Raw genomic sequence first — 25328 nt, 5'->3', positions numbered from 1 at the left:
CAATTATAATAGAATTCCTGAGAAATCTATTCTGGTGTCAAGATAGACCTATAAAGTCCGAATTCCAAATAGTTGGTCTTCAATAGGTATTCTGTACATAAGATGGACATCACATATTTCTCCTACGTACTATACTTACCTGGAAGGTGAAACAATCCATATATATATATATGTATAGCTCACACTTTTTTTTGTCATAATTCAGTCTTCTGAAAATAAAAAGAAATAATATTCCTCTGGGTCAGTGTTAAGATGGTCCCCTTTTTTCTCGGCACCATAAATGATAATTCAGTTCACCTACTGCTATCGCTGTCTAACCCTAACCCTGAACAATACTGACGGAGAAAACAACAACACTGGAACTTAAACATGATCAGGGAGGAAGCAGCTATCCCGCTATGCCACAGCCCAATGAGGGTATACTCGATTTAGAGGATTTTTAAGAGTCTGCTTCCTATGAGGTACGTTTGTGGGTTTGCAGATAATGTACATGTTTACGAGGTAGTTTACCACATCTACGAGGATAAACAATGGCTGTAGGCTCGGACACAGACGACAGTGTGAGTGATACAGAAGGAATCCTTCCTTCCTGGAACACATTTAGTATATAAATATACAGTAGAACACATTTGAGTGCTGAGTTTCTGTGTTGACAGGCCCGGACTTTTCGAAGTTTATTCAATGCCCCGGGACTTGAGTCGACCTTTACAGGCCGAAGGCTTCCTTCTTAATTCTTGGATACACATGGGAAATATATGATGGTTGCACTTCGGAAATGAATGCAGTCGTTCATTCCTTTAGACATTAAAAATGCTGAAACGAAACTTACGCCAGAACCTACAATTGTTTCAAGAGAAAATTACTTCAGGTTTATCTCATTTATTCATGCAGAGATTTGAAAAGACAAAAACGTGGATTGAAAGGATAATGTTTTCACAATATTTCGGGAATCAATAGAAAATGCACATGCTTCATATATTTTAACAGACCTGTCAAAATGTGATACTATTGAGGATGACAATCTCTTCTCTTGGTTAATTAGACATTGTCTGGTGTAGGATACTTGTCGGGCAAAACATCTTCCTGATGTGTCTTAGCTAAACAAAACTTGGACACGATGCAAATCTTTGACAAGAACATATTCGGGGAAATTGTTATTCAATGGCAAAGTCTTAAACATAACTTGTCATCAGAGTTAAGCAGAGAAGTCATGGATACAGCAGGTCTTAGATACTGGAACAGTTGGGAGACTCGCGGCGGTCAGACGACTCCTGTATGTACTATGAGGGGAAGTACAGCCTTATGCCAGCATTGGTAGAGGTGGCTTTATCAGCTTCCTAATATAGGTACAGTCAAGACAAACAAAGGAATGGTTTTTCCCCAGGGAAGAAGAGGAAGGAAGACCGCCATGGTAACCCAGAAGATTTACACCCTCAATACTCAGGACAACATTTTTTTATTCCGTTATAAGACATTCGCAGATAAGTTTGTTTTGAGAATGTTTCAAAATGGATGCAAGTCGTGGTTCTGTCGGAAACTGCTCCTATCGAAGGTTGTGAACACCAGCATTCCATCAAACAAAAGTTTAATCCAGTCTAATAATTCCTACTCAGATATGCCATACTCATATCAAAACTGAACCATTAACTACCAGTGGGCATGTTTCCGGGTCAAGAGTGACAGACCTTATTACAAGATGCTTCACCAGTGCAGATATACTCTTGCTCAGAACTGAGAGGGAAAGCTTCCTTCTGCTCATCCCTCATTATCCATTTCAACTCGAATGATCAGAAAGGTCTACCAAGAACACATGAATCTAATCTTGCTTGTACCCTTCTGGGAAAGACATTCGTGGTTCCTGGATGACGACAACCCTTTTTGGATAACACAGTTAGACTGCTTCAGGGAGAGAAGATACACCCAAACAGCCGCACACACAAGAACACGCTCATTGGACACGCTGAGATTGACTGCACGTCATTACAGTATAACAAGGAAAGCTTATCAGAACCAGTTACAAACAGAGCCTCGGAGGCTAAACCATCAAACATCTATCAGATGTACAAAGCCAAACTGATCTTGTATTCAAAATGGACTTCGGAGAAGAGTCTATTCATTTTCATCAACTGTAGCTCAGATTGCAGACTTTATGAAACACCTATTTTTGGTTGAAAATCCAGGTCCGCGCCACAGAAGGTTACCATTGAGTTACTTGGTTAGTGTGGTAACAACCTAAGTTATTTGCTGTAGGCCTTTGACTGTAGATAACCAAGACGGAAACTAGCTCTATCTAGCCTAACAATTATGATATATTTAACTTGTTGATGAAGGCTCCGCTTTTGTCAAATGGACGAACTAAACGTCTTCTTCCTGACTTCGTAGTTCTTGTAGTTGTTTTTTGAACCTCGTTCCATTTAAGTATTTAACGCAGAAGACTGTCTGTTTGATACTGTAATCTCAGGTAAAGGTAGGTATTAGCATGTCCTGTCGGCCAGAGTATTATGATCTGATTCAAAACAAGTGATTCTTTGTCGTATTGACATTTTTTGGTGTTTAATATAAAGTGTTATAAGATTCCCTTGACATAGATTTCTCGGTGGAAAATGCTCATGACACTAGGAGCCTACTGACCCTTTAATACTGTCCAGGAATATTTCTGTAGGAGAAATGATGGGTGACCGTCAGAGTCGACCTTCACAAGACTATCTACGGAACATAAGCCATGAGGCTGGCAGAGATTCGATATGACTGGCAACAGGAAGGGGCAGCTTTGCTGAGTAGAAACTAGAACTTCCACCTAATAGCCAAACGTTTTTTTTATCAGCCTTACGTAATTTGTTACATCTAGAAGGTACGTATGATTCTTTTGAATTGCTCTTCCTATCGAAAGACATATTCTATTTAATACTATATAACTAGACCTCCGTTAGAGGTGTCGGAATATGTCAGAGTATAACAATAAAACGAGTAGGCCTGATACTCCACTGTCGTACATCGTCTTTTCCCCAAAGTGTCAGCAAACAATGGCTCTCCAGCTCAAGGTTGGTACCAGAACTATTGAGACTGTTCCAGCTGTTAAAAACCTAGGGGTATACTTTGACAGTTCTCTGAACATGGAGAAACAAGTGAACGCTATTGCCAAATCCTGTTACTACCAGATCAGGAACATCGGCTGTATTCGGCAGTTTCTAACTGCAGATGCATGCAAGATTTTGGTGCATTCACTTGTTACCTCTCGGTTGGATTATGGTAACGCCCTGCTCTGTGGTATATCTGACAAACTAACTAGTCGTCTGCAGAGGGTCCAGAACACTGCAGCACGGCTAGTTACTCGTACTCGAAAGAGAGAGCACATCACACCTGCGCTTTATTCGTTGCACTGGTTACCTGTACGATACAGGTCGCAGTACAAAATTCTGGTATACACATACAAGGCACTGAATGGAACAGCTCCTCAGTACCTACAAGAGCTTGTTACCTTGTATCAGCCGTCAAGATCACTGCCGTTGGAGTCAGAATCTTTTTGTCCCAAAATCTCGTACTGTGACCTACGGAAACATGCTTTGGGAGGGTTTCGGCTACGTTGTGGAATAGCTTACCATCTGCTATTAGGAAGTCAAATACCCTGGCCAAGTTCAAGAGGAACATAAGAACTCACCTCTTCACGTCTGAAGTTTAGAATATTTGCAAAGACGTCATGTAAGTACCACCCTTTTATTTGTTCAATTATGTGCACATTGCTTGTTAAATGTATGAAAGTGATTGCAAGCCTTTGTTGTTTGTTTTCACAATTATAACCATTACTATTATCCATATGTTGTAAAGCGCCTTAGAGTAATTTTACAAATTATATAGGGCGCTATATAAATGTTGTATATTATTATTATTATTATTATTATTATTATTATTATTATTATCTACTAAAGCAAACTAAGATTAACAGTACATAATTAAACAGGTCAATACGATACAGAATGTACAAAAAAGGAGACGGTTCAATGATGTGTCCGCCACATGCCTGTTCCGTCTGTATTGACATGCTTTGCGATTTTGTTTCAAATTACAAGTAGCTACACTTAAAACATTAGATTGTGAGCAAAATGAACACGGACGTTTTTAATAGAAATGTGTTTTGCTTCACTCTGAACTGTATGAGTGTATCAAAAGCCCGATAGTTCGGAAACTCGTAGACGTTTGTGGTTCAGTTTGTTGTTAGTTACAGGGTGGAGGATCCTTCAGGGTCTAGAAGACCATGAGGAAAAAAACCCCACGATGATTGTACCAGGTGAAGTGGTGCAGTGTCCTCTCGACACGGATGTAAATAGAACACAGACATTTATCACCTACAGTTTGGCACGCCTAGTTTGTGTATTAAATGCAAAACTTATCCCTATTTGTATTTTGTGTCTGGAACGCTTAGAACGAGTTTCACAGGCTAACAAAGGTAGTTTTTTGTACTCGGCCGTTATTCAGTGTGTATGCACTCACCGGAATAGTGTACCCATGCTATTTAGTGTGTGCTACTCAACGATTGGCGGTGCGTAAAGAAACCAGGAACTTAATATGCACTGGAGGACACGTGAGAAATGAGGGTTAGATATCAGAGGGCGAGATATCAGGGTAGGGCCCGTGGAAAAGAGGAGTAAGATATCAGGGGAGGACACCTGAGAAATGAGAGGTTATATATCAGGGGAGGGCACATGAGAAATAAGGGGTTATATATCAGGAGAGGACACGTGAGAATTCAGGGTTTATATATCAGGGGAGTACACGTGAGAAATGAGGGGTTAAATATCAGGGGAGGACACGTGAGAATTGAGGGATTATATATCAGGGGAGGACACGTGAGAAATGAGGGGTTAAATATCAGGGAAGGACACGTGCGAAATGAGGGTTAGATATAAGGGGAGGACACGTGAGAAATGAGGGGTTATATATCAGGGAAGGACACGTGAGAAATGAGGGGTTAAATATCAGGGGAGGACATGTGAGAAATGAGGGGTAAGATATAAGGGGAGGACACGTGAGAATTGAGGGTTAGATATAAGGGGAGGACACGTGAGAAATGAGGGGTTATATATCAGGGCAGGACACGTGAGAAATGAGGGGTTAAATATCAGGGAAGGACACGTGCGAAATGAGGGTTAGATATAAGGGGAGGACACGTGAGAAATGAGGGGTTATATATCAGGGAAGGACACGTGATAAATGAGGGGTTAGATATAAGGGGAAGACACGTTAGCAATGAGGGGTTATATATCAGGGGAGGACACGTGGTAAATAGGTTAGATATCAGGGGAGGACACGTGAGAAATGAGGGGTTAGATATAAGGGGAAGACACGTGAGAAATGAGGGGTTAGATATCAGGAAAGAAAGGACAGGTGAGAAATGAGGGGTTAAATGCCATGGAAGAAAAATATAAGAAATCAGGGCTAAGATTTGTGTAGTTGTTTATATGCATTGTTCGATATCCGGGATTTCGCGGGTCCAGAGCTAGAAGCTACATTTATTTAAAATTCAATATGGTATATTTAATATGAACATATTTCATTCCTTTTTTTTGCGTTTACAGTAATATATAATGCAAAACATAATAGCTGAAATTGGATTTGAAAACCTGTTTTACAACTAATATAATTCCATTTTCAGAAATGCTTTTTTCCGTTTATTATAATTTATTGTGATTCATAGTTCGTTCTTGCTGGACCTGCAGTCAATACTAACACCGGATGTCTGGATTCACACAATTAAATTGTGCCCTTACACATGACTTGGTCCTGCCTTCAATCCCTCCCCTAGGAGCTATCTCCGCAGCAGTACGGGTTATGACATTACTGTGGGGTTACACTTTAAAGAGACATTGTGAGTGGCCTCGTCATATCATGTCGACACATTATACGTATATATCACAGTCCTTATTTGTTACGAGGGCACAACACCTAAACCATAACATTAATGGTAAGAGGTATAAACAGAATAGATATGTAGTGGATGCACGCTATTGTTATATGGTCGTCATCATGATGTCATTTGGAATTGTTCTTTGTCCTCCTGATATAAATGAAGTTATATGCGTTTTATCATGCTCATAAGCGTACCCTGGTTCGTTGTCACAGCCGCTTTTAGGATGCAGTATTACATTGACTTATCATTGATCAGAAAAAGCTTATCTTTCCGGAACGCCTGGTCTTTGGCTTGCACTTTTTCAATTAATTTTCATATTGAGCCCTGGTTCAATGAACTTTGTGTTGGGATTACGGTTGTTTAAGATCAGGCTCAGAATTAAAGAGAATGTTTACAGAATTAAAGAAGGAGATGGAAGCAGTGAACTCTTCGTAGATTCCATCATAGCTTATTTTCGCACACATACGTCTGGTCTAATGTATGAAACTAATTCGTTTTGATGACGTCACCCTTCAGAGGTTAAGTACAAGATGACGCTTAACCTACATCTGTAAGTCTAGACGAAATCAGACTAAGAGTCCACCTGTCTATAAGCATATGTGCATGTTAAATTATCGTTCTATTGCCTTTGTCTGATACTTGTGTCAACCAACACAAGCACAGCTGGTATATTGGCTCGCTTTAAAGCGTCTGCATATCATGTTGACAGGTAGAAACCCGACCGCCATAGAGAGTTGGAATCGACCGACTCGGCAGTCGAGCACGATGCAGTTCATGACCGACACACGAGTAGAAAGCATGGCGCGCAGTGGACCACGACCTCGGGTGATGTAATATATAACGTGCGAGTATACACACTGGGGCACTGGGTCCTCGTGGGACTGGCGTACAACTGGGTCACGTTATTCACCTACTGTGGACGCTGTGTTTATAATACCAGGTGTGATCGCGGCGTATCCCAGTAAGTGAAAAACACAGTCAATAGAAGTGATCACACCTACAGGAAATACCTGTAATATTTGAGGAAACAATGAGGAATATACCCACTAACCATTCTACGATATTAGCCCACACGTACTTAATGGAGAGGGTTGATTCATGATTCGATTTTCTGACTAATCAATGATTAATATATTTTGTGGTTATACATCCGCTAAAGTACCATTACATATGTACGGTCGGGTATGCTGATATATTGGGCATCGGTGTAATTTCTTAGATATATATTGAGTTCTATTAAGAAAACTAGAATATCTTTCAATCCTGTCCTCAACTACCTGTTATTAAATCAAATTTGTCAAGTCTGGAATGTACTCATGTACCACAATCCGGTCGAATACGATGTTTCGTTTGAAGACCTGACGGGAACTCTTCGTGTATCTTCTTCTACTACAAACATACGAGGATGCAGCTTGTACTGTTCCTGACAATCTTTAGAAGCTAGTTACAAATTCGACCGAACGCCATCCTCGATACTCCAGGGGCAACGTTTACTTACGCTGCCTGCACAGAGAAAAAGTGAGCGTAACCCCTGGAGTATCGAGGTCGACCTTAAGCCTGCTCAACAAATACTAACGAATCTCCAATAACTCGACATTTTATGATGGTCGAGTGTGCCAAGATGTTAGATGTCATTATCTGTAATTCCCTACACCACAAGTCCATGGAAGGTTTTATAATACCTCATCTTAGATACAAAGGTGTCCCAATGGTTTCTTACAGCCATTCTAAATGCATTGCTTCAAAGCTTCCAATATTGGCAGTTCATGTTGATACCCCATGCTATCGACCAAAACAAGATTCAATCCTTAAGTGAACGTTAACTTATTTGGATTTACATCAGCATACAACAATGGACCACCTGAGGAATAGAAGGTCACAGAGTACAGTGAAACTTCTACCATAAACATGTAACGTTCAGGACTACCAAGACAAGGGACAAAGCGGGCAAATATGGCAAAGCGAGAGCGTGCTGGAACGGTACACTTTATACAGAGTGGGTGAAAATTAGCAGGACCAATCCTTCTTAAACATTCTAAAGAGAATATGAACATACCAAAAATAAAATAATCCAGGTCTGTATATCTTGGCCCGATGTCCAAACCACACTCAACTTCTCCCGTATTTGGTTACCATCTTTGTATCACTAAATCAGGGCCATTAGTGACATTATACACAGATTTAAGGGAATATGGATTTGAAGACCTAAAAATATCATTTAATCGGTATTTGTTATTATTATTTTTTGCGTATCCCGTATGGCATACCAAACAGAATACACGTCCTTGTTCTCCTGTTATGACAGTTTTCGTTTACAAAAAAAAAATCAAACTGTAATCAATGCAAGGTTGTTAACCATTTATCTGTCCCCGAGGATGGCCACAACTTTGTAGCATAATTTTGACATGGTTTACGGGAAATACATGTTTCATAGTAAACTATCGTTTTACCAAAAGTTCGGGACTAGCAATGTTATAAAGGTTATATAAATATTGTTCACACTTTCGCTCCATTTCTCCCCGTTTCTGAACACTTCAGACGGGGATGATAATTCTTTTGACCCTTATTGGCAAAACTAACCGAATTTTTGATAGATGTTTCATTACTTCGTAATTGTGGTGATATTAGCTTGAAGCATATTTTGTAAACATCACGACAAAGTCCAATAAATTATATAATGAGGATAAAATCGTGATAATGTTTGAGTTCCTTTGATGACAATATCTTTGTCGAGTTCGGTGGTAAGATTTTCCAGCAGACCGTTGGCCTACCTCTTTTGGCCAACTTGTTTTTGTTCCCCTATCAGGACAGGTAAGACCTTGCCCAATCATTCATTGTCACTTTCAAATACATTAACGATGTCTTTAAACGACATGTTTTTTGCACACTTTGAATGTATTTACGACTCAGATCTTAAACACAAGGACACACAAGCTCATTCCCTGCTTTCTCGAACTTTACCTATGAGATTACAAAAGGATGGTGTACTACTACCGTGGTTTGTAATTTTATAAATTATGATCTAATCAGCATTCTAAGAATAACGATGAAGAACACCGAGTAAAACAACAAATATGATGGCTTGTTTCTGTGATTAACAGGTATGATGGAGACACGGTAGTCTAGTGGTAGGGCGCCGGGCTCGTGACCGAAGGGTTGCGGGTTCGAGTCACGGCACGGCTCTGTGTTGTATCTTTGAGCAAGATACTTTACTCCGCTTGTTCCAGTCTACTCAGCTGTAAATGAGTACGTGGTTGGGCAGTGCTATAATTGTAGAATGCTAGCTGTGAGCGCCGAAATGGCAGCACCGGCTGTATGCTCCCCAGGGAGTTGAGAAAGGTATTGGCTGGTTGCAAAGACCCTATAACCACGAATAATAATTTGCGAACCGCTTTGAGACGACCTATAAGAACCTCGAATTATTATTATTATTATTAGATTGAACATGTGCATATTCTAAGTTATTTCATTTGCAAACCACTTGTATAACATTTACAGGACACGAAACATGTGATACATTAATGTACGTCATTTTAATAGCGTCCTGTAAGCCGAGTAGGGCTGAGTGTAATAAAGACCTTTACATCAGGAATCAATCTGAAACCAGTTATTTCGAGTGTCTTTTCATCTGATTTACTTTTAGTTCGTTGTCATTGAAATTGGTACTATGACACGGGGAACTAGTTCACCCTTTAACTGTAACGTTAGTATGAATACTACATTTCTGTGCATCTGCAATCCAAAAGAATTTCATACTAAAAACACCTACACAAGGTACACGTCATTGCATCCACTGACAAGTTTTCTAAGTTATACAACTAGATTATCATATAGCGGCGATCAAACAATTTAATGGGGTATTATTACTCGGACGCACATCAAAAGTAATATAATGTAAGGCTGTGTTGTTAATTATCCTCCGACATGACGAGTTTCCCCATTGAAACGAAGCTGTGTTGTAAACTTGTTTTCTTTCTTTCTTTTTATGATTTTAAAAATGTCCTCTAGCTTATCAGCACGTTCCCTCCGGTTAAACTCGAGCGAGGTAGTCCTTGTTTCCAAAGCTTTTCATTGTACTATTTTTCTGATGTTTCCGGCTCTCGGCAGTGATTTTGTTGCTCTCCTTTGAACTTCTTCACTAAAACTTTGTCCCTTTGCGCACTGTCGACCATTGACGGATTTGTTCTGTGACTGCCCGCCCAGGTTAAGGTCGGACGTTACACCCATGTGTGTATTGGTTTCGGATACATCTTTTATGGGATCATAACTACCGGGCTGCTCCGCTCAGGCCGTATCTCCTGGATGTCCGACCTTTAAGTTTGTTTTTTGTTTTTATTTTGCATTTGTTTTTGTCGACTATTTGTTGGCCCTAATGACCTATCCTGTGTTGATGGGCCGTTTAGCAGAACTAATAATCATCGTTCTGGATGTCCGGCTCTGTCGTAACGTTGGCATACAGTGTTAGATCATTTTAATGCAAGGCTAGTTTTCTCCTATCATGGTCATATGGTGTCTTTGGAATCAAAGACAGGAAGGTGTTGGCGGGTTCTTCGTTTAGGATCAGGTTAAATTACTTTACGTCATCGGATTTATTTTGTAGATTATGTCGCTACTCTTCAAGGTGACATAGGACAGTCAGCGTGAATTTATTTACCCTAACAAAGGGGTATAATGAGCAGTGCGCTGGGTGAAGTAATACTTATTTGTACCGTGTCTATTAACCGACACGGTTATTATGCACCCGACCCATGTCTAGCACAGACTGGGGTCTGGTTACATTAGGCAACAAAGCCCCAGTAGAACATTGCATGTTACAAAATCATATACCCGGAAGTCGACGATACTTCATACATTACAATAGACAGGCCTTTACGTGATTACAGTGCATTCCAAGAGAACCGGGAACGTCACAGGAACGTGTCATACAATGCATTTAACTGTATCAATTACACTAGACGTCGAGACACGAAAGGTGCTATGTACATGTGCATAGTATAGATATGTACGCTCAAGAGTTGTAAAGTTGCCAAAAAGACTATATCTATCATGACCTTGATATCAGGGTGGGTATTATATTCAGAGCTAATAAGTAGTTATTTCAAAATCTATTCGAGATCTTCCTAGCCAGATGGTGCTTCTTTACCAGATAATACCACATTGAAACAAATACTTACTAGATGCCAAGAACAAGTCATCATTTTTTAATCGAGTTCGATTATTTGAATGTTAGCTATATTTACAAATGTATGTCGAAATGCATTGGTTTCTATATAGTGCCCATTTTATCTTGCACACTAAGCATGTATCAAGCTGAATATGATAATCCTGAGAATATGTATATGGGCATTTGGTATATATGTGGTGCATGTGCACCTAAAGACTGTTACGAACTAGTTTTTGGACACGAACCATAAGTCCTTTTTTAGAACATTGTGCCACGTGATGCCTGTTCACTTTTCCTTATCTCACCCTGTCCTAGCTATATAGTGTCATGCTTGTATTTTGCAAGTTCATTTAAAATTTGAGTAAGGTACAGCTAAAGATCAATAAATAAAGGTCGCATCTCACCGACCAATTTAATCGACTATTTTCTTTTCTTAAAATATCAACGATTCTGATTTGAAACTTAAGAACTAAGTCCAGACGTGTATCTGAGAATTTTTGCAGAAGTAATAAAGTAATAAAGAACTTGAACTTGAACTTAAGAATTTTTGCAGACATTGTTGTCCAAGGGAAGCAACTCTTTCTTTCTTTCCAGAGAAACCCAACAACAGCTGAAGGTTTGATAGATATATTTGATTTACATGCATGTATTTCACATCAGTTATTCTCTCTTCTGAAATAAAATGTTTCCTTTTCGAATCCTCTCTTGTCTTGATGGAAGACACCACCAACAGGTACAGCACTTGAGTGTTGACAGCAGACATAGGTGCTGTCCGAACATCCTTCCTGGTTCCTGCTATGGTTGATCAGAAACACCTTTCATTGTAATTGTAGTCTGACTAACCCCTTACACACGTTGCCGAGAGACGTAGAGATATATGCTGGGTTACTACATACGGTATCAGATAACCTATAACATAATGGCTCCCAGGAAATCACAGGATTTTGATCAATAAGTTTATACTAGCTTTCACTCTGACACTTATGCAATGCTATCGATTTTACATGGATAAAGCAGTAATAATTCAAACAAGTTATCAGAGGTTCTGTAGACATTATGTTATGCACAAAAGGCCTGAAGGGTCTACTGCATTCTTTAAGGATATACGCCACCTTAATGTGATATGTATCTTCATTAGAGTTTCATGTTGAAAAAAATGGGCAAAACTCTTTTTTAGCTTAGAAATATTTAATTTGGTAAATAAATTGAAAGTTGATTATGTTATAAGGGAGATAACTCCAACACAAAACTGGCCTTTAAAGTGTAATGAAGCGTATATCCTTAAGGGAGATACATGTAATACAGATCAGAATTATAATGAGTAAGTATTTATCCTGATGAGAACCGTGGTCTTTTAGATGGTTATAAACAAGACCAAACAGTACATGTCTCCATTCCTTACCTTGTCTCACAGAACCACAAAGAACAAACAGTACATGTCTCCATTCCTTACCTTGTCTCGCAACAAAGAACAAACAGTACATGTCTCCATTCCTTACCTTGTCTCACAGAACCACAAAGAACAAACAGTACATATCTCCATTCCTTACCTTGTCTCACAGAACCACAAAGAACAAAATATTAACCCTGATCATGACTTTGTTATAAATACTCTGAAAGTGATACATACAAGCAGTGGCAGATCCAGAGGGTTTTTTTGGGCCTCAAGAAACCCCCTCACCCTTAAAATTTACTTTCAAAATCATGTATTTTAACCATTTTCCTCAAATTTTCCCCACATGGAAACCTTGGAGACATGAAAATTTTTTTATCTTTTTTTTTTTTATCTTTTTTTAAAATATTAGATTTTGAAACTTTCTAACAGAATCTGAAATGAATGACAACCTAAAGAAAGACAAATCTTATCAAATTTCATCACAAATTATTTAGAATTTATCAGTAAAATGTTTATGTTCTGGTATATTGTATCATATATTTATGTGGGAACAGAATGGTAAGACACATCAGAGCTGGGTCTAGGGAGACACACACCAGCTTACTGCCAATTTACATTAGGCGACCAGTTATCCTCTCAAATGTAGGTATCCAGTGCTTCTTGGAGAGTAATAATAATGCATCCGGAAGAAAAAGTATCAATATATTTCCTTTGGGAGTTTAAGGAAGACATCAACAGAAATTTCATAATAGCAGACTTTGATGCATCTCCCTTTAAACACATAACGGTATAGAGCAACATGCTCCGAACAACACCAGCGACTTTTTGATTTGTACACACAGAGAAGAGCGTGATCACATAAACAGCTGAGTACATAAGTTTGTACGACACTCTACTTCGCTCTGTAGTGTGAAAATTGTATCCTTTGGTTTTTAGCATCACCAGTTAACACGGACAGTCACACAAAGTATGTACACCCCTACAGCTTGTGCAGTTAGTGTTGTACATCAAGGTTTGACTAGAATCTCAATAACAATGATAACATCAATAATAAATACATTTACAACAGGTGATCGCTCACAATAACATAGTTAAGTAGTCTTTAAACGATAAATGATAAATAAATATGACTTCACTACTAAGTATACATGGACCTATAGGCGTGTGTATGTGTGTGTGTATGGGTGTGTGTATGTGTGTGTGTATGGGTGTGTGTATGTGTGTGTGTATGGGTGTGTGTATGTGTGTGTGTATGGGAAATAGAAAACGACAGAAATTTTCACAACTCAAACTGTATCCTAGTTTACATGTTTCCATGGAAACATTGTTTCACAGACTTTTAACAATGTTTCTTAGACAAAAAAATAGAATGGCTAACTTTGCGCCACTGTTAAGGATATTATTTAAAAAGAAGTGTATTGATGGCACCTTCACTGTGAGGCGAGTCAATATATTCTCACTCTGATTTTATCCTTTTCTGATCTGTAATTTTAAGTCTTCATTATCCTGATGTTAAAATAGAAAATTCCATTATTTTTAAAGACTGGCAAGATTACGATACAAATCTTTGTATAGTTTTGTATCTAAATTTTGACAGAATTAAAAACAACTGTAGCAAAAATAACCTTGAAAGAACACATAAATAAATCTCAATCATTTTTCTCATCAAATCAAGCCTGATTTGGAAGCTTGTCCTATAATTTGGCACACTGGGTTTATCATAGTAAACTTTCATAGCTGGTCAAGTGATTATAAAATCCTTCATCACTGCAATTAATTCACTTCCACAAATTGAACTAAAAGTCTACAACATGATGTGGCTCAAACTTCACTTCGGTACGTCTTGAAATAATGCAGTGTAAAATTCAGGTTCAGACATTTTGAGATGGTAGTTTTTCACAATTTCCTGAATTCTGTGTTTTCTTCTCACATGGGGAGGCTGGTACCTACAACAATAGGAACTCTGGTAAACAATGCTATAACTTTGGTAAGCAATGATATAACCCTGGTAAGCAATGATATAACCCTGGTTAACAATGCTATAACCCTGGTAAGCAATGATATAACCCTGGTAAGCAATGCTATAACCCTGGTAAGCAATGCTATAACCCTGATAAACAGTGATATAACCCTGGTAAGCAATGATATAACCCTGGTAAGCAAAGATAAAACCCTGGTAAACAATGCTATAACCCTGGTAAGCAATGCTATAACCCTGGTAAGCAATGCTATAACTTTGGTAAGCAATGCTATAACCCTGGTAAGCAATGCTATAACCCTGGTAAGCAATCCTATAACCCTGGTAAGCAATGCTATAACCCTGGTAAGCAATGCTATAACCCTGGTAAGCAATGATATAACCCTGGTAAGCAATGCTATAACCCTGGTAAACAATGATATAACCCTGGTAAACAATGCTATAACCCTGGTAAACAATGATATAACCCTGGTAAACAATGCTATAACTTTGGTAAACATTGATATATCCCTGGTAAACAATGCTATAACCCTGGTAAACAATGATATAACCCTGGTAAGCAATGATAAAACCTTGGTAAGCAAAGATAAAACCCTGGTAAACAATGCTATAACCCTGGTAAGCAATGATATAACCCTGGTAAACAAAGCTATAACCCTGGTAAGCAATGATAAAACCTTGGTAAGCAATGCTATAACCCTGGTAAGCAATGATAAAACCCTGGTAAACAATGCTATAACCCTGGTAAGCAATGCTATAACCCTGGTAAACAATGATATAACCCTGGTAAACAATGCTATAACCCTGGTAAACAATGATATAACCCTGGTAAACAATGCCATAACCCTGGTAAACAATGATATAACCCTGGTAAACAATGCCATAACCCTGGTAAACAATGATATAACCCTGGTAAACAATGCCATAACCCTGGTAAACAATGATATAACCCTGGTAAACAATGCTATAACTTTGGTAAACATTGATATATCACTGGTAAACAATGCTATAACCCTGGTAAACAATGCAATAACTTTGGTAAGCTATGCTATAACCCTGGTTAGCAATGCTATTACTACAATGTGGGATAAAGCAGAACTAGCCAAAAAACAAATAGATTCTAGAATTACAGCTCATCAGTTACTAGAAAGTTAGAGCAATTAAGTTACAGTGAAGCCTATTGTTTTGCTGTCATTGAAGTAAATATAATTCCACTAAAACAAGGCATACAATACAAATACTCCCGCATTCAAAGTCATAAAATGCAAAGTTTTTAACAGCAAATGTTTTTGAAAATGTGTCTGTAGTTTCATGACAATTGGAAAAGAAATGCAATTTGTAAAGCAATTTGTATTAAACCCTGTTTATAGAAACAAGAAACAGTGACCTAGTTTTTGACTGCAGCAGGTCAAAACATAAGTCGTACAAGAGGTCAAGTTCTGAACACCTGTGAAAAGTTTCGTAGCATCTGGAAAAGATATGGCGCCTGTAGAGCGGTGAGGAAAGAAAGTATCAAATTCTATATATAGTAACAGTAACCTAACTTTTGACTGCAGAAGGTTGATACACGAACTCGTAGAAGAGGTGATGTTTGTCAATATGTGTGAAGTTTCATGACCTCCCATTTAGGATGCTTATGTGTTAATGTAGGTACAAAAGAGTGAACATACGGCCAGATCTGTATTTACACTCTCTGTGAAATATCTAACCAATAATGTAGTTAATTTTCTCCTTTTAGTGACCTACACTAGTCACAGATGAACAGCCACAAAACTGAAGTAACCTGCGTTTATCTTCGTTAATCTCTCGTTAATTCGAGGGCCTACAGTAATTACATTTGAACAACTTCAGTGAGAAACACTACTCAAAGCTTAATGCATACCTTCTGAGACCTACACTTACCACAGTGAAAATCTTATAACTTCTGAAACCTGCTCTAAAAGCTAATTTCAGTAACTTAACATTAATTGCAGTTGAACTTGCATAACTTTAGTCACCAACACTTGTGACAGCTTGATTTCAGTGATCTACACTAATCACAGTTAAACTCACTTGGCTTTCCTTCTAGCCAGAATTTTACATTCTCTTTATGTATTGTTTGGATTGTGAGACATAATGCTGCACACTCAGATAGTAAGCACATACTGAAAACGATATCTACTGATTGATGTACTAGAACTAAGTACAACTTGACTGAGAGTAACTAGGTCCATCTCGACTGAGAGTAACTAGGTCCACCTCGACTGAGAGTAATATGTACAAAAAAATGTTGATAAATGTTGTACGTATCATATTATAGGATGATAGTAAAACTATCACCTCCACAGATAATAATATACAATTTCCTCTCAATACTTACAGTTCACTCTCGAGCCGTTTCCTGCGACATATGTTAATGCACGTTTGTCTGACCATTGTCCCGAGCACTCTCCTACTGACCACCATCCCATCCACCAGAGGTATCGCCATGGACACTCTGTAACAAGGTTAATTTCAAGGTCAATTGTTACCATAACATAAACAAAACAAGGACATAATTAAAGGAGAAATCACATCCCACAGTCCTAACAAACACCTCTTGGTAACTTAATATACATAATTATGTACAGTACATCTTTAATGCTGATTGATTGAGATGTGTATTATTTCTCTGTTTACCTGTAAGTCTGGCCCTGCCTCTGTATACAGATGTATTACTTCTGTGTTTACCTGTAAGTCTGGCCCTGCCTTTGTATACAGTTGTACTATTTCTCTGTTTACCTGTAAGTCTGGCCCTGCCTCTGTATACAGATGTATTACTTCTCTGTTTACCTGTAAATCTGGCCCTGACTCTGTTTACAGATGTATTACTTCTCTGTTTACCTGTAAGTCTGGCCCTGCCTGTGTATACAGATGTATTACTTCTCTGTTTACCTGTTAGTTTGGCCTTGCATGTGTATACGGAACAGTCCATTCTTTAGAGCGTGTATGAATATAATAAAGGTGTCCTTCTCCTGAAGTTTGTGTGTAGAGCTTGTGCTACTGGTGCTCGTGGTAACAAAGTGATCCACGCCTGTACTGGTCACCCCAAGTAACTCTCCTGTCAATGAAAAACAAACATATCAGTAAATGTATGGGGAACGTCACAAAGTGCTCGACACGGGTACTGGTCACCCAAGTAACTCTCCTGTCAATGAAAAACAAACAAATCAGTAAATGTATGGGGAACGTCACAAAGTGATCCACACGGGAACTGGTCACCCAAGTAACTCTCCTGTCAATGAAAAACAAACAAATCAGTAAATGTATGGGGAACGTCATAAAGTGCTCGACACAGGTACTGGTCACCCAAGTAACTCTCCTGTCAATGAAAAACAAACCTATCAGTAAATGTATGGGGAACGTCACAAAGTGCTTGACATGGGTACTGGTCACCCTAGTAACTCTCCTGTCAATGAAAAACAAACATATCAGTAAATGTATGGGGAACGTCATAAAGTGCTCGACACAGGTACTGGTCACCCAAGTAACTCTCCTGTCAATGAAAAACAAACATATCTGTAAATGTATGGGGAACGTCACAAAGTGATCCACACGGGTACTGGTCACCCAAGTATCTCTCCTGTCAATGAAAAACAAACCTATCAGTAAATGTATGGGGAACGTCACAAAGTGCTCGACACGGGTATTGGTCACCCAAGTAACTCTCCTGCCAATGAAAAACAAACATATCAGTAAATGAATGGGGAACGTCACAAAGTGCTCGGCACGGGTACTGGTCACCCAAGTACCTCTCCTGTCAATGAAAAACAAACAAATCAGTAAATGTATGGGGAACGTCACAAAGTGCTCGACACGGGTACTGATCACCCAAGTAACTCTCCTGTCAATGAAAAACAAACAGACCAGCAAATGTATGGGGATTGTCACAAAGTGCTCAACACCGGTATTTGTCAACCCAAGTTACTCTCCTGTCAACAAAAAAATAAAAAGTCAGTAAATGTATGGAGGATGTTATACAGTCCTCCATGCCTTTACTAGCTTGTAGCCCCAAGTAATTCTCCTGTTCAGGAAAACTGTCCCGTTAAGAATGAAAACTCTTTATACTAATTTGGCTGGTAACTATTTTCAACTAAGAGAATAGACAAACTAAGAGAATAGACTAGAGTAAAACGTAAAAGTTTTAAAATATCTGAAGCTTACGTTTGACCATGAAAACTGTGAATGGTTAGAACACAGCCAATTCTCATGCTATAATGATAAATACACTTCTTATTACTGAACAGTTCGCACAAAATGGTGTTTTTGATGTCAGCTTTGATTGCATCATACGAAGGATAACCGAGAAGAGAAGACTAATAACTATATCTATTCCCGTCAGCTAATATCCAGATATAATCTGTACGCTGTTCTTTCTTCTAAAACTTCAAATATAATATTAAATATGTAATGTCCCACAGTGTGAATGGTCTTGAATACCGAGATCGTATATGTAAAGGAAGTGCATTGATTAGGTTGTCTTACAAGCGTCAGCTGTAGGGAATTTCCCTTTAGCTTAGCGGTAGAGCATCGGGCTGGACAGCCAAGGGTCGCGGGTTCAAGCCCCAGCGACGGCACTAACTTTATCACTATTTCTCGTCCTATTACATATATATGATTATCCGAAATACAAACCATAGAGATAAAACCTATCACAATTACACAAGAAATACAAACCATAGAGATAAAACCTATGGTTTGTATTTCGGATAATCATATATATGTAATACAAACCATAGAGATAAATCCTATCACAATTACACAAGAAATACAAACCACAGAGATAAAACCTATCACATTTACACAAAAAATACAAACCATAGAGATAAAACCTATCACAATTACACAATAAATAACACTTACCATCAGGCAAACTGTCAGTAATAAAATGCTAAATTTGTCCAACACACCTGAAGGAAAATTGTCATGGTCCTCAAAATTTTCTAACCACACGACAAACATTTTTGTGTCAGGTCCAATCATATGTGCTGGTTGTCTGCGTTGGTTACGGAAGCGGACCGTTGGGGGTTCCTGTGGAGAGCTGGGACTTTCTCTGTCGGCCCGGATTCTGTCCCCAACCTCGGAGGTGATGGTGCGTTCTAGGGACAGTGACTTGGGCTTGTGTGTTGGCTCTGATCCCTGCTTCTCTACGTGGTGTGGAAACAGTGGGGATCGCTCTGTAAACAAGTACAAAAGCAGTTAGAATCCCTCTGTTTATTACAAGTACAAAACCACAGTTAGAACACCTCTGTTTCTTACAGTAATGGATAATAACACGGACTATATAATATATATCTTTTTAATAAGGCATCACACATAAATGTGACTTTTTTGTGTGTTAGCAGCCTGCCTTTTTAAGTGTTGCTTTGACCTGATAAAGATGATGTCATGAAAAATGGCTTCTGATTTCTTACCTCCTCTTTGATCAATTTGTCAATAAAACTTTACCTTTTTCTTTCCATAATAATAATTATTTGAGGTTCTTATATATCGCTTTATCACAACCTAGTTTGTAGGTCGTTTCAAAGCGGTTCACAATTATTATCAGTGGTTATAGGGCCTTTGCAACCAGCCAATATCTTTCTCAACTCCCTTGGGAACATACAGCCGGTGCTGCAATTTCGGCGCTTACAGCAAGCTTTCTACAATTCTAGCACTGCCCAACCACGTACTCATTTACAGCTGAGTTGACACGAACAAGCGGAGTAAAATATCTTGCTCAAAGATACAGCAAAGTGCCCTGCCATGACTGGAACCCACAACCCTTTGGTCACGAGTCCAGCGTCCTACCACTAGACTACCGTGCCTTATCAAAGCTATACTGCATCTTATCAGTTGGTATTCATTGAAAAATAGTGTAAGTTCTATTGAACGCATTTCGTGTTGTATGTATCTGTGCTGACCTCCACTGGAGTCGACGGACAACATCTTTGTATTGTAAGTCTCTAGGGACGGTACAACAAAGGCCACCTCGGAGGACACATCGGCCCAGTACAGAACCTGCTGTCTCCCGTCGTAAATAGAGCCGCCCGTCCCCAGCTGGAACTCGTCCTCTGTAACAGAAACCACGGAGCATCACATCACTGCTACTGACTTAATGACAGGTAGTTTTGTATGAAGTATCTGGTACCAAGACTGACCAGGTTAACTATTAATGGTATAAGTGTTCTCACCATCCAAGTCGTCTGGTTCTGTGATTTTCCAGCTGGTGCTGATGTGTCCTGTCCAGCCAGCATGTTTCCTGATGTCAACCGGCCAGCCGAGTGAGTGTAGGAATTCCAGGAACTGAGGCTGGACATTGTTACGGGATGTCTGCAAAACATGGGTCATAAATATACTATTTCATATGTGCACAGGACGTCTGCAAAACATGGGTCATAAATATACTTTTTCATATGTGTACAGGACGTCTGCAAAACATGGGTCATAAATATACTATTTCATATGTGTACAGGACGTCTGCAGCAGGTACTCATAATAGTCTTGTGTTTAATGTTTACAGAAAAAGCCTCCACCAATTTCAGTAACCTGTCTTTTCTGTACTTGCTCAGTGTTTTTGTACTTACCACATTACCCAGAATTTCTTGTGGCAGTTTCTGTCCAGACTTGACGTAGAACACATGAACAGTGTCGTTGTCTCGAGCAGTCACCGTGTCGAGACTTTCAAGGTCAGTGAACAGCGCGGAGTTGGTTGTATCTAGCATCACAAGGGCGGGAGGAATACTGCTGTTCTTAGGTTCCTAAAACATACACCAATTCTATTCCATAATATACAGGATGGCTACCCCTATAATATAACATTACCACAGCAGGGTTATGTTCAGAACTTACACTTCCTTTCAGGGTGTTTCTTGTTTGCCAGGGCCTCAATAAATCAAGGCTCAGTGAAACATAAAGTTATTAATCACAATTTATCAATACACAGGTTTAATTTTGTTTTCATTTTAACTCAACATCTTTGCTATATTTTTCATTCAAATGGGGGAAGGTTGACCATAATCAATGTATCAATCAATACATGTATATATTTGAATTTTTCATTAATTTTCAGTTTTTAAATAGAGAGAACAGACAAAAGCCCAAGTATCAACCAATATATTATTTTTGTTGTTGTGATTATTTGTCATGTCGGTGTGTGATGGTACAGGCAGGTATGGTATATATGAAGTTCACTTCTAGCTTTTTGTGCCCACCAGGGATGGGACAAACCAAAGTCAGTCAACATACCTTTTCACTTTCTTCAATTATTTTATTTTCAATAGGGGAAAGTACAGACCATCATCACAGTATCAATCAATAAATATTCTTTACTTTTCTATTAATCACTTTCTTTAAAAAAATAAAATAAAGGACAGCCAACACAATAATCAAATATATACTGTATACATTGTTTGTTTTGTATGACTGAAAACATCGCCGGTTCAAACAGCTGGTAGCTAGGCTGGACAAGCACAGAAGGTCCTAGCATGGGTGATATTGCTCAAAGAGAAAGTGAAAAGCTACCCAACTTGCCAGTAGGACCAATAGACTGTTTCCATAGACAGGCAGATGGAGGGCGATTCAAGTTTCCCCCCCCCCCCCTTTTCTTGCAGGGGTGTAATAAGTAGATCGATGGACTGTTACCTTGAGGGACTCCAAAGACAGGAACCCATAGTGAGATAGGAACAGTCTCGCTGTCTGAAACTCCTGGGTCACTCTGTAACACAGTTCAAAGGTCATCACATATAAAAGGTTTATCTCTTATCTTCCTCTTATACAAGTTAAAGGTCATTGCTTTACAGGATCACATGATATAACATACTGGTCAAAGGTCATCACATATATCTTCACAGGGTCACATAATATAATATACAGGTCAAAGTTCATCACATATATCTTAACAGGGTCATGAAGCTTAACGTTGTAATGAGAGGTACATATACATGTACCAACAATAATTTGACTTTTCTTTCTATGTTATGTACGGTCAAAGCATCTATCACAATATATTGTATGTTATGGGAATGTAGACTTGACGAGATGACACATTTATTTTTATCTGAGGAGAGCTGAGTTAACTGAGGCGTATCTATACTCACTTTGGGGGTTTACACTCTGTTTCGGGGTTGGGGAACTTGGACTTGGCGAGATCCTGTTTGCTGCGACTGTTGATCTGATTCTCGAACTGTATCTGTTTCTCAATGAAGGACTTGAGCTTGGTCAGGTTGGCTCTTTCCTTCTCCGTCACCAGCGACTCCAGGGTAGGGATACTCTTATCACTGCAAACATCACCCAGTGTACAGTTTGTATTACACCAGTGTACAGTTTGTATTACACCAGTGTAGTTTGTATTACACCCATGTACAGTTTGTGTTACACCAGTGTACAGTCTGTATTACACCAGTGTACAGTTTGTATTACATCAGTGTACAGTTTGTATTACACCAGTGTACAGTCTGTATTACACCAGTGTACAGTTTGTATTACACCCATGTACAGTTTGTATAACATCCGAGTACAGTTTGTATTACACCAGTGTACAGTTTGTATTACACCAGTGTACAGTTTGTATTACACCAGTGTACAGTTTGTATTACACCAGTGTACAGTTTGTATTACACCAGTGTACAGTTTGTATTACACCAGTGTACAGTTTGTATTACACCCATGTAGTTTGTATTACACCCGTGTACAGTTTGTATTACATCAGTGTACAGTTTGTATTACACCAGTGTACAGTTTGTATTACATCAGTGTACAGTTTGTATCACCCTCATGTACAGTTTGTGTTACACCAGTGTACTGTTTGTATAACACCAGTGTACAGTTTGTATTTCACCAGTGTACAGTTTGTATTACATCAGTATACAGTTTGTATCACACTCATGTACAGTATGTGTTACACCAGTGTACAGTTTGTATAACACCAGTGAACAGTTTGTATTACACCAGTGTACAGTTTTTATTACACCAGTGTACAGTTTGTATTACACCTTTGTACAGTTTGTATGACATCAGTGTACAGTTTGTATTACACCAGTGTTCAGTTTGTATTACACCCATGTACAGTTTGTATACCATCCGAGTACAGTTTGTATTACACCAGTGTACAGGTTGTATTACACCCATGTAGTTTGTATTACACTCGTGTACAGTTTGTATTACATCAGTGTACAGTCTGTATTACATCCATGTACAGTTTGTATTACACCCATGTACAGCTTGTATTACACCCATTGAACAGTTTGTGTTACACCAGTGTACAGTCTGTATTACACCAGTGTACAGTTTGTATTTCACCAGTGTACAGTTTGTATTACATCAGTGTACAGTTTGTATCACACTCATGTACAGTTTGTGTTACACCAGTGTACAGTTTGTATTACACCCATGTAGTTTGTATTACACCCATTGTACAGTTTGTGTTACACCAGTGTACAGTTTGTATAACCCCAGTGTACAGTTTGTATTACACCAGTGTACAGTTTGTATTACATCAGTGTACAGTTTGTATTACACCCATGTACTGTTTGTGTTACACCAGTGTACAGTTTGTATAACACCAGTGTACAGTTTGTATTACACCCGTGTACAGTTTGTATTTACAAAAGAGTTCTTGTGAACTTCCTATTTTATTTTTTACATGTAGTTTGTAGTTCTGGTCACTAGATGTTCGTTTATACAAATTATGATCAGCTTGCCGCAGAAATGTTTCAAACTAAATTTGGTTACAATCTGTGCAGTTGTTGAGAAATAAAAGAGCAGGGTTTTGATGCAACATAGACCCAGACTTCTATTTCAAACAGATAGGAATTTCAAAAGCACAAAGAAGTTTTCTCTCACACTATTTAGAACAAGGATACCTACGCCTGAGAAAATGGGATCTTGTCAACAGACTCCGGAAAGTGCCGATGTTTGACGTTGTGGTGAATTCCAACATTTTCCATCGGCAGAGGTCGTCCAGGGTCACTCAGGTGTGACTTGGAGTTAACCTATAAGACGAAATAATGAATGCACTGTAGACTAGATAGAATGCAAAACAGGAGATCTTATTTACAGAGATCAGATAACAATTAAACAAAATATGACAACCCACCCCCCACCTAACATCCCACCCCCACCTAACATCCCACCCTCCTCCTAAAATACTGAAATCTGCACCTGGATAAAATGTTATCTAACACAGGTAGTTAACATGAACCTACCTGTATACCATGGTTCATACGTACCTATGTTATCTAACACAGGGAGTTAACAGGAACCTACCTGTATACCATGGTTCATACATGCCTATGCTATCTAACACAGGGAGTCAACATGAACCTACCTGTATACCATGGTTCATACATACCTATGTTATCCAACACATGGAGTTAACATGAACCTACCTGTATACCATGGTTCATACATACCTATGTTATCAAACACGGGGAGTTAACATGAACCTACCTGTATACCATGGTTCATGCGTACCTATGTTATCTAACACAGGGAGTTAACAGGAACCTACCTGTATACCATGGTTCATACGTACATACCTATGTTATCTAACACAGGGAGTTAACAGGAACCTACCTGTATACCATGGTTCATACATGCCTATGTTATCCAACACAGGGAGTTAACATGAACCTACCTGTATACAATGGTTCATACGTACCTATGTTATCTAACACAGAGAGTTAACATGAACCTACCTGTATACCATGGTTCTTACATACCTATGTTATCTAACACAGGGAGTTAACAGGAACCTACCTGTATACCATGGTTCATACATGCCTATGCTATCTAACACAGGGAGGTAACATGAACCTACCTGTATACCATGGTTCATACATGCCTATGCTATCTAACACAGGGAGTCAACATGAACCTACCTGTATAC

The 25328-nt window shown here is 38.8% G+C and overlaps 1 protein-coding gene across 8 annotated transcripts in view; it reads right to left on the bottom strand.

The window, feature by feature from the left end:
- Positions 1-11680: 11680 nt before the first annotated feature.
- LOC110446508 (ral GTPase-activating protein subunit beta-like) overlaps positions 11681-25328 on the bottom strand; it is a 46644-nt gene continuing 32996 nt past the window's right edge. For 6 of the 8 annotated variants that reach the window (XM_021491683.1, XM_021491687.1, XM_021491685.1 and 3 more), the window contains 10 exons: positions 24308-24432; positions 22540-22719; positions 22085-22157; positions 21028-21201; positions 20635-20773; positions 20365-20514; positions 19372-19638; positions 17357-17522; positions 16803-16919; positions 11681-14411 (listed from right to left, as the gene is read on the bottom strand). In XM_021491683.1, coding sequence (XP_021347358.1) covers positions 14294-14411; positions 16803-16919; positions 17357-17522; positions 19372-19638; positions 20365-20514; positions 20635-20773; positions 21028-21201; positions 22085-22157; positions 22540-22719; positions 24308-24432 — 1509 coding nt within the window. In that variant the 3' untranslated portion in view covers positions 11681-14293. The remainder of the gene's footprint in view (positions 14412-16802; positions 16920-17356; positions 17523-19371; positions 19639-20364; positions 20515-20634; positions 20774-21027; positions 21202-22084; positions 22158-22539; positions 22720-24307; positions 24433-25328) is intronic. The other 2 variants (XR_002462476.1, XR_002462477.1) reach the window with 2 other exon arrangements.

Source organism: Mizuhopecten yessoensis, unplaced genomic scaffold (genome assembly GCF_002113885.1).
Source record: "Mizuhopecten yessoensis strain PY_sf001 unplaced genomic scaffold, ASM211388v2 scaffold2741, whole genome shotgun sequence".
Lineage (NCBI taxonomy): Eukaryota > Metazoa > Mollusca > Bivalvia > Pectinida > Pectinidae > Mizuhopecten > Mizuhopecten yessoensis.
This window is presented reverse-complemented; position numbering and strand designations above follow the sequence as displayed.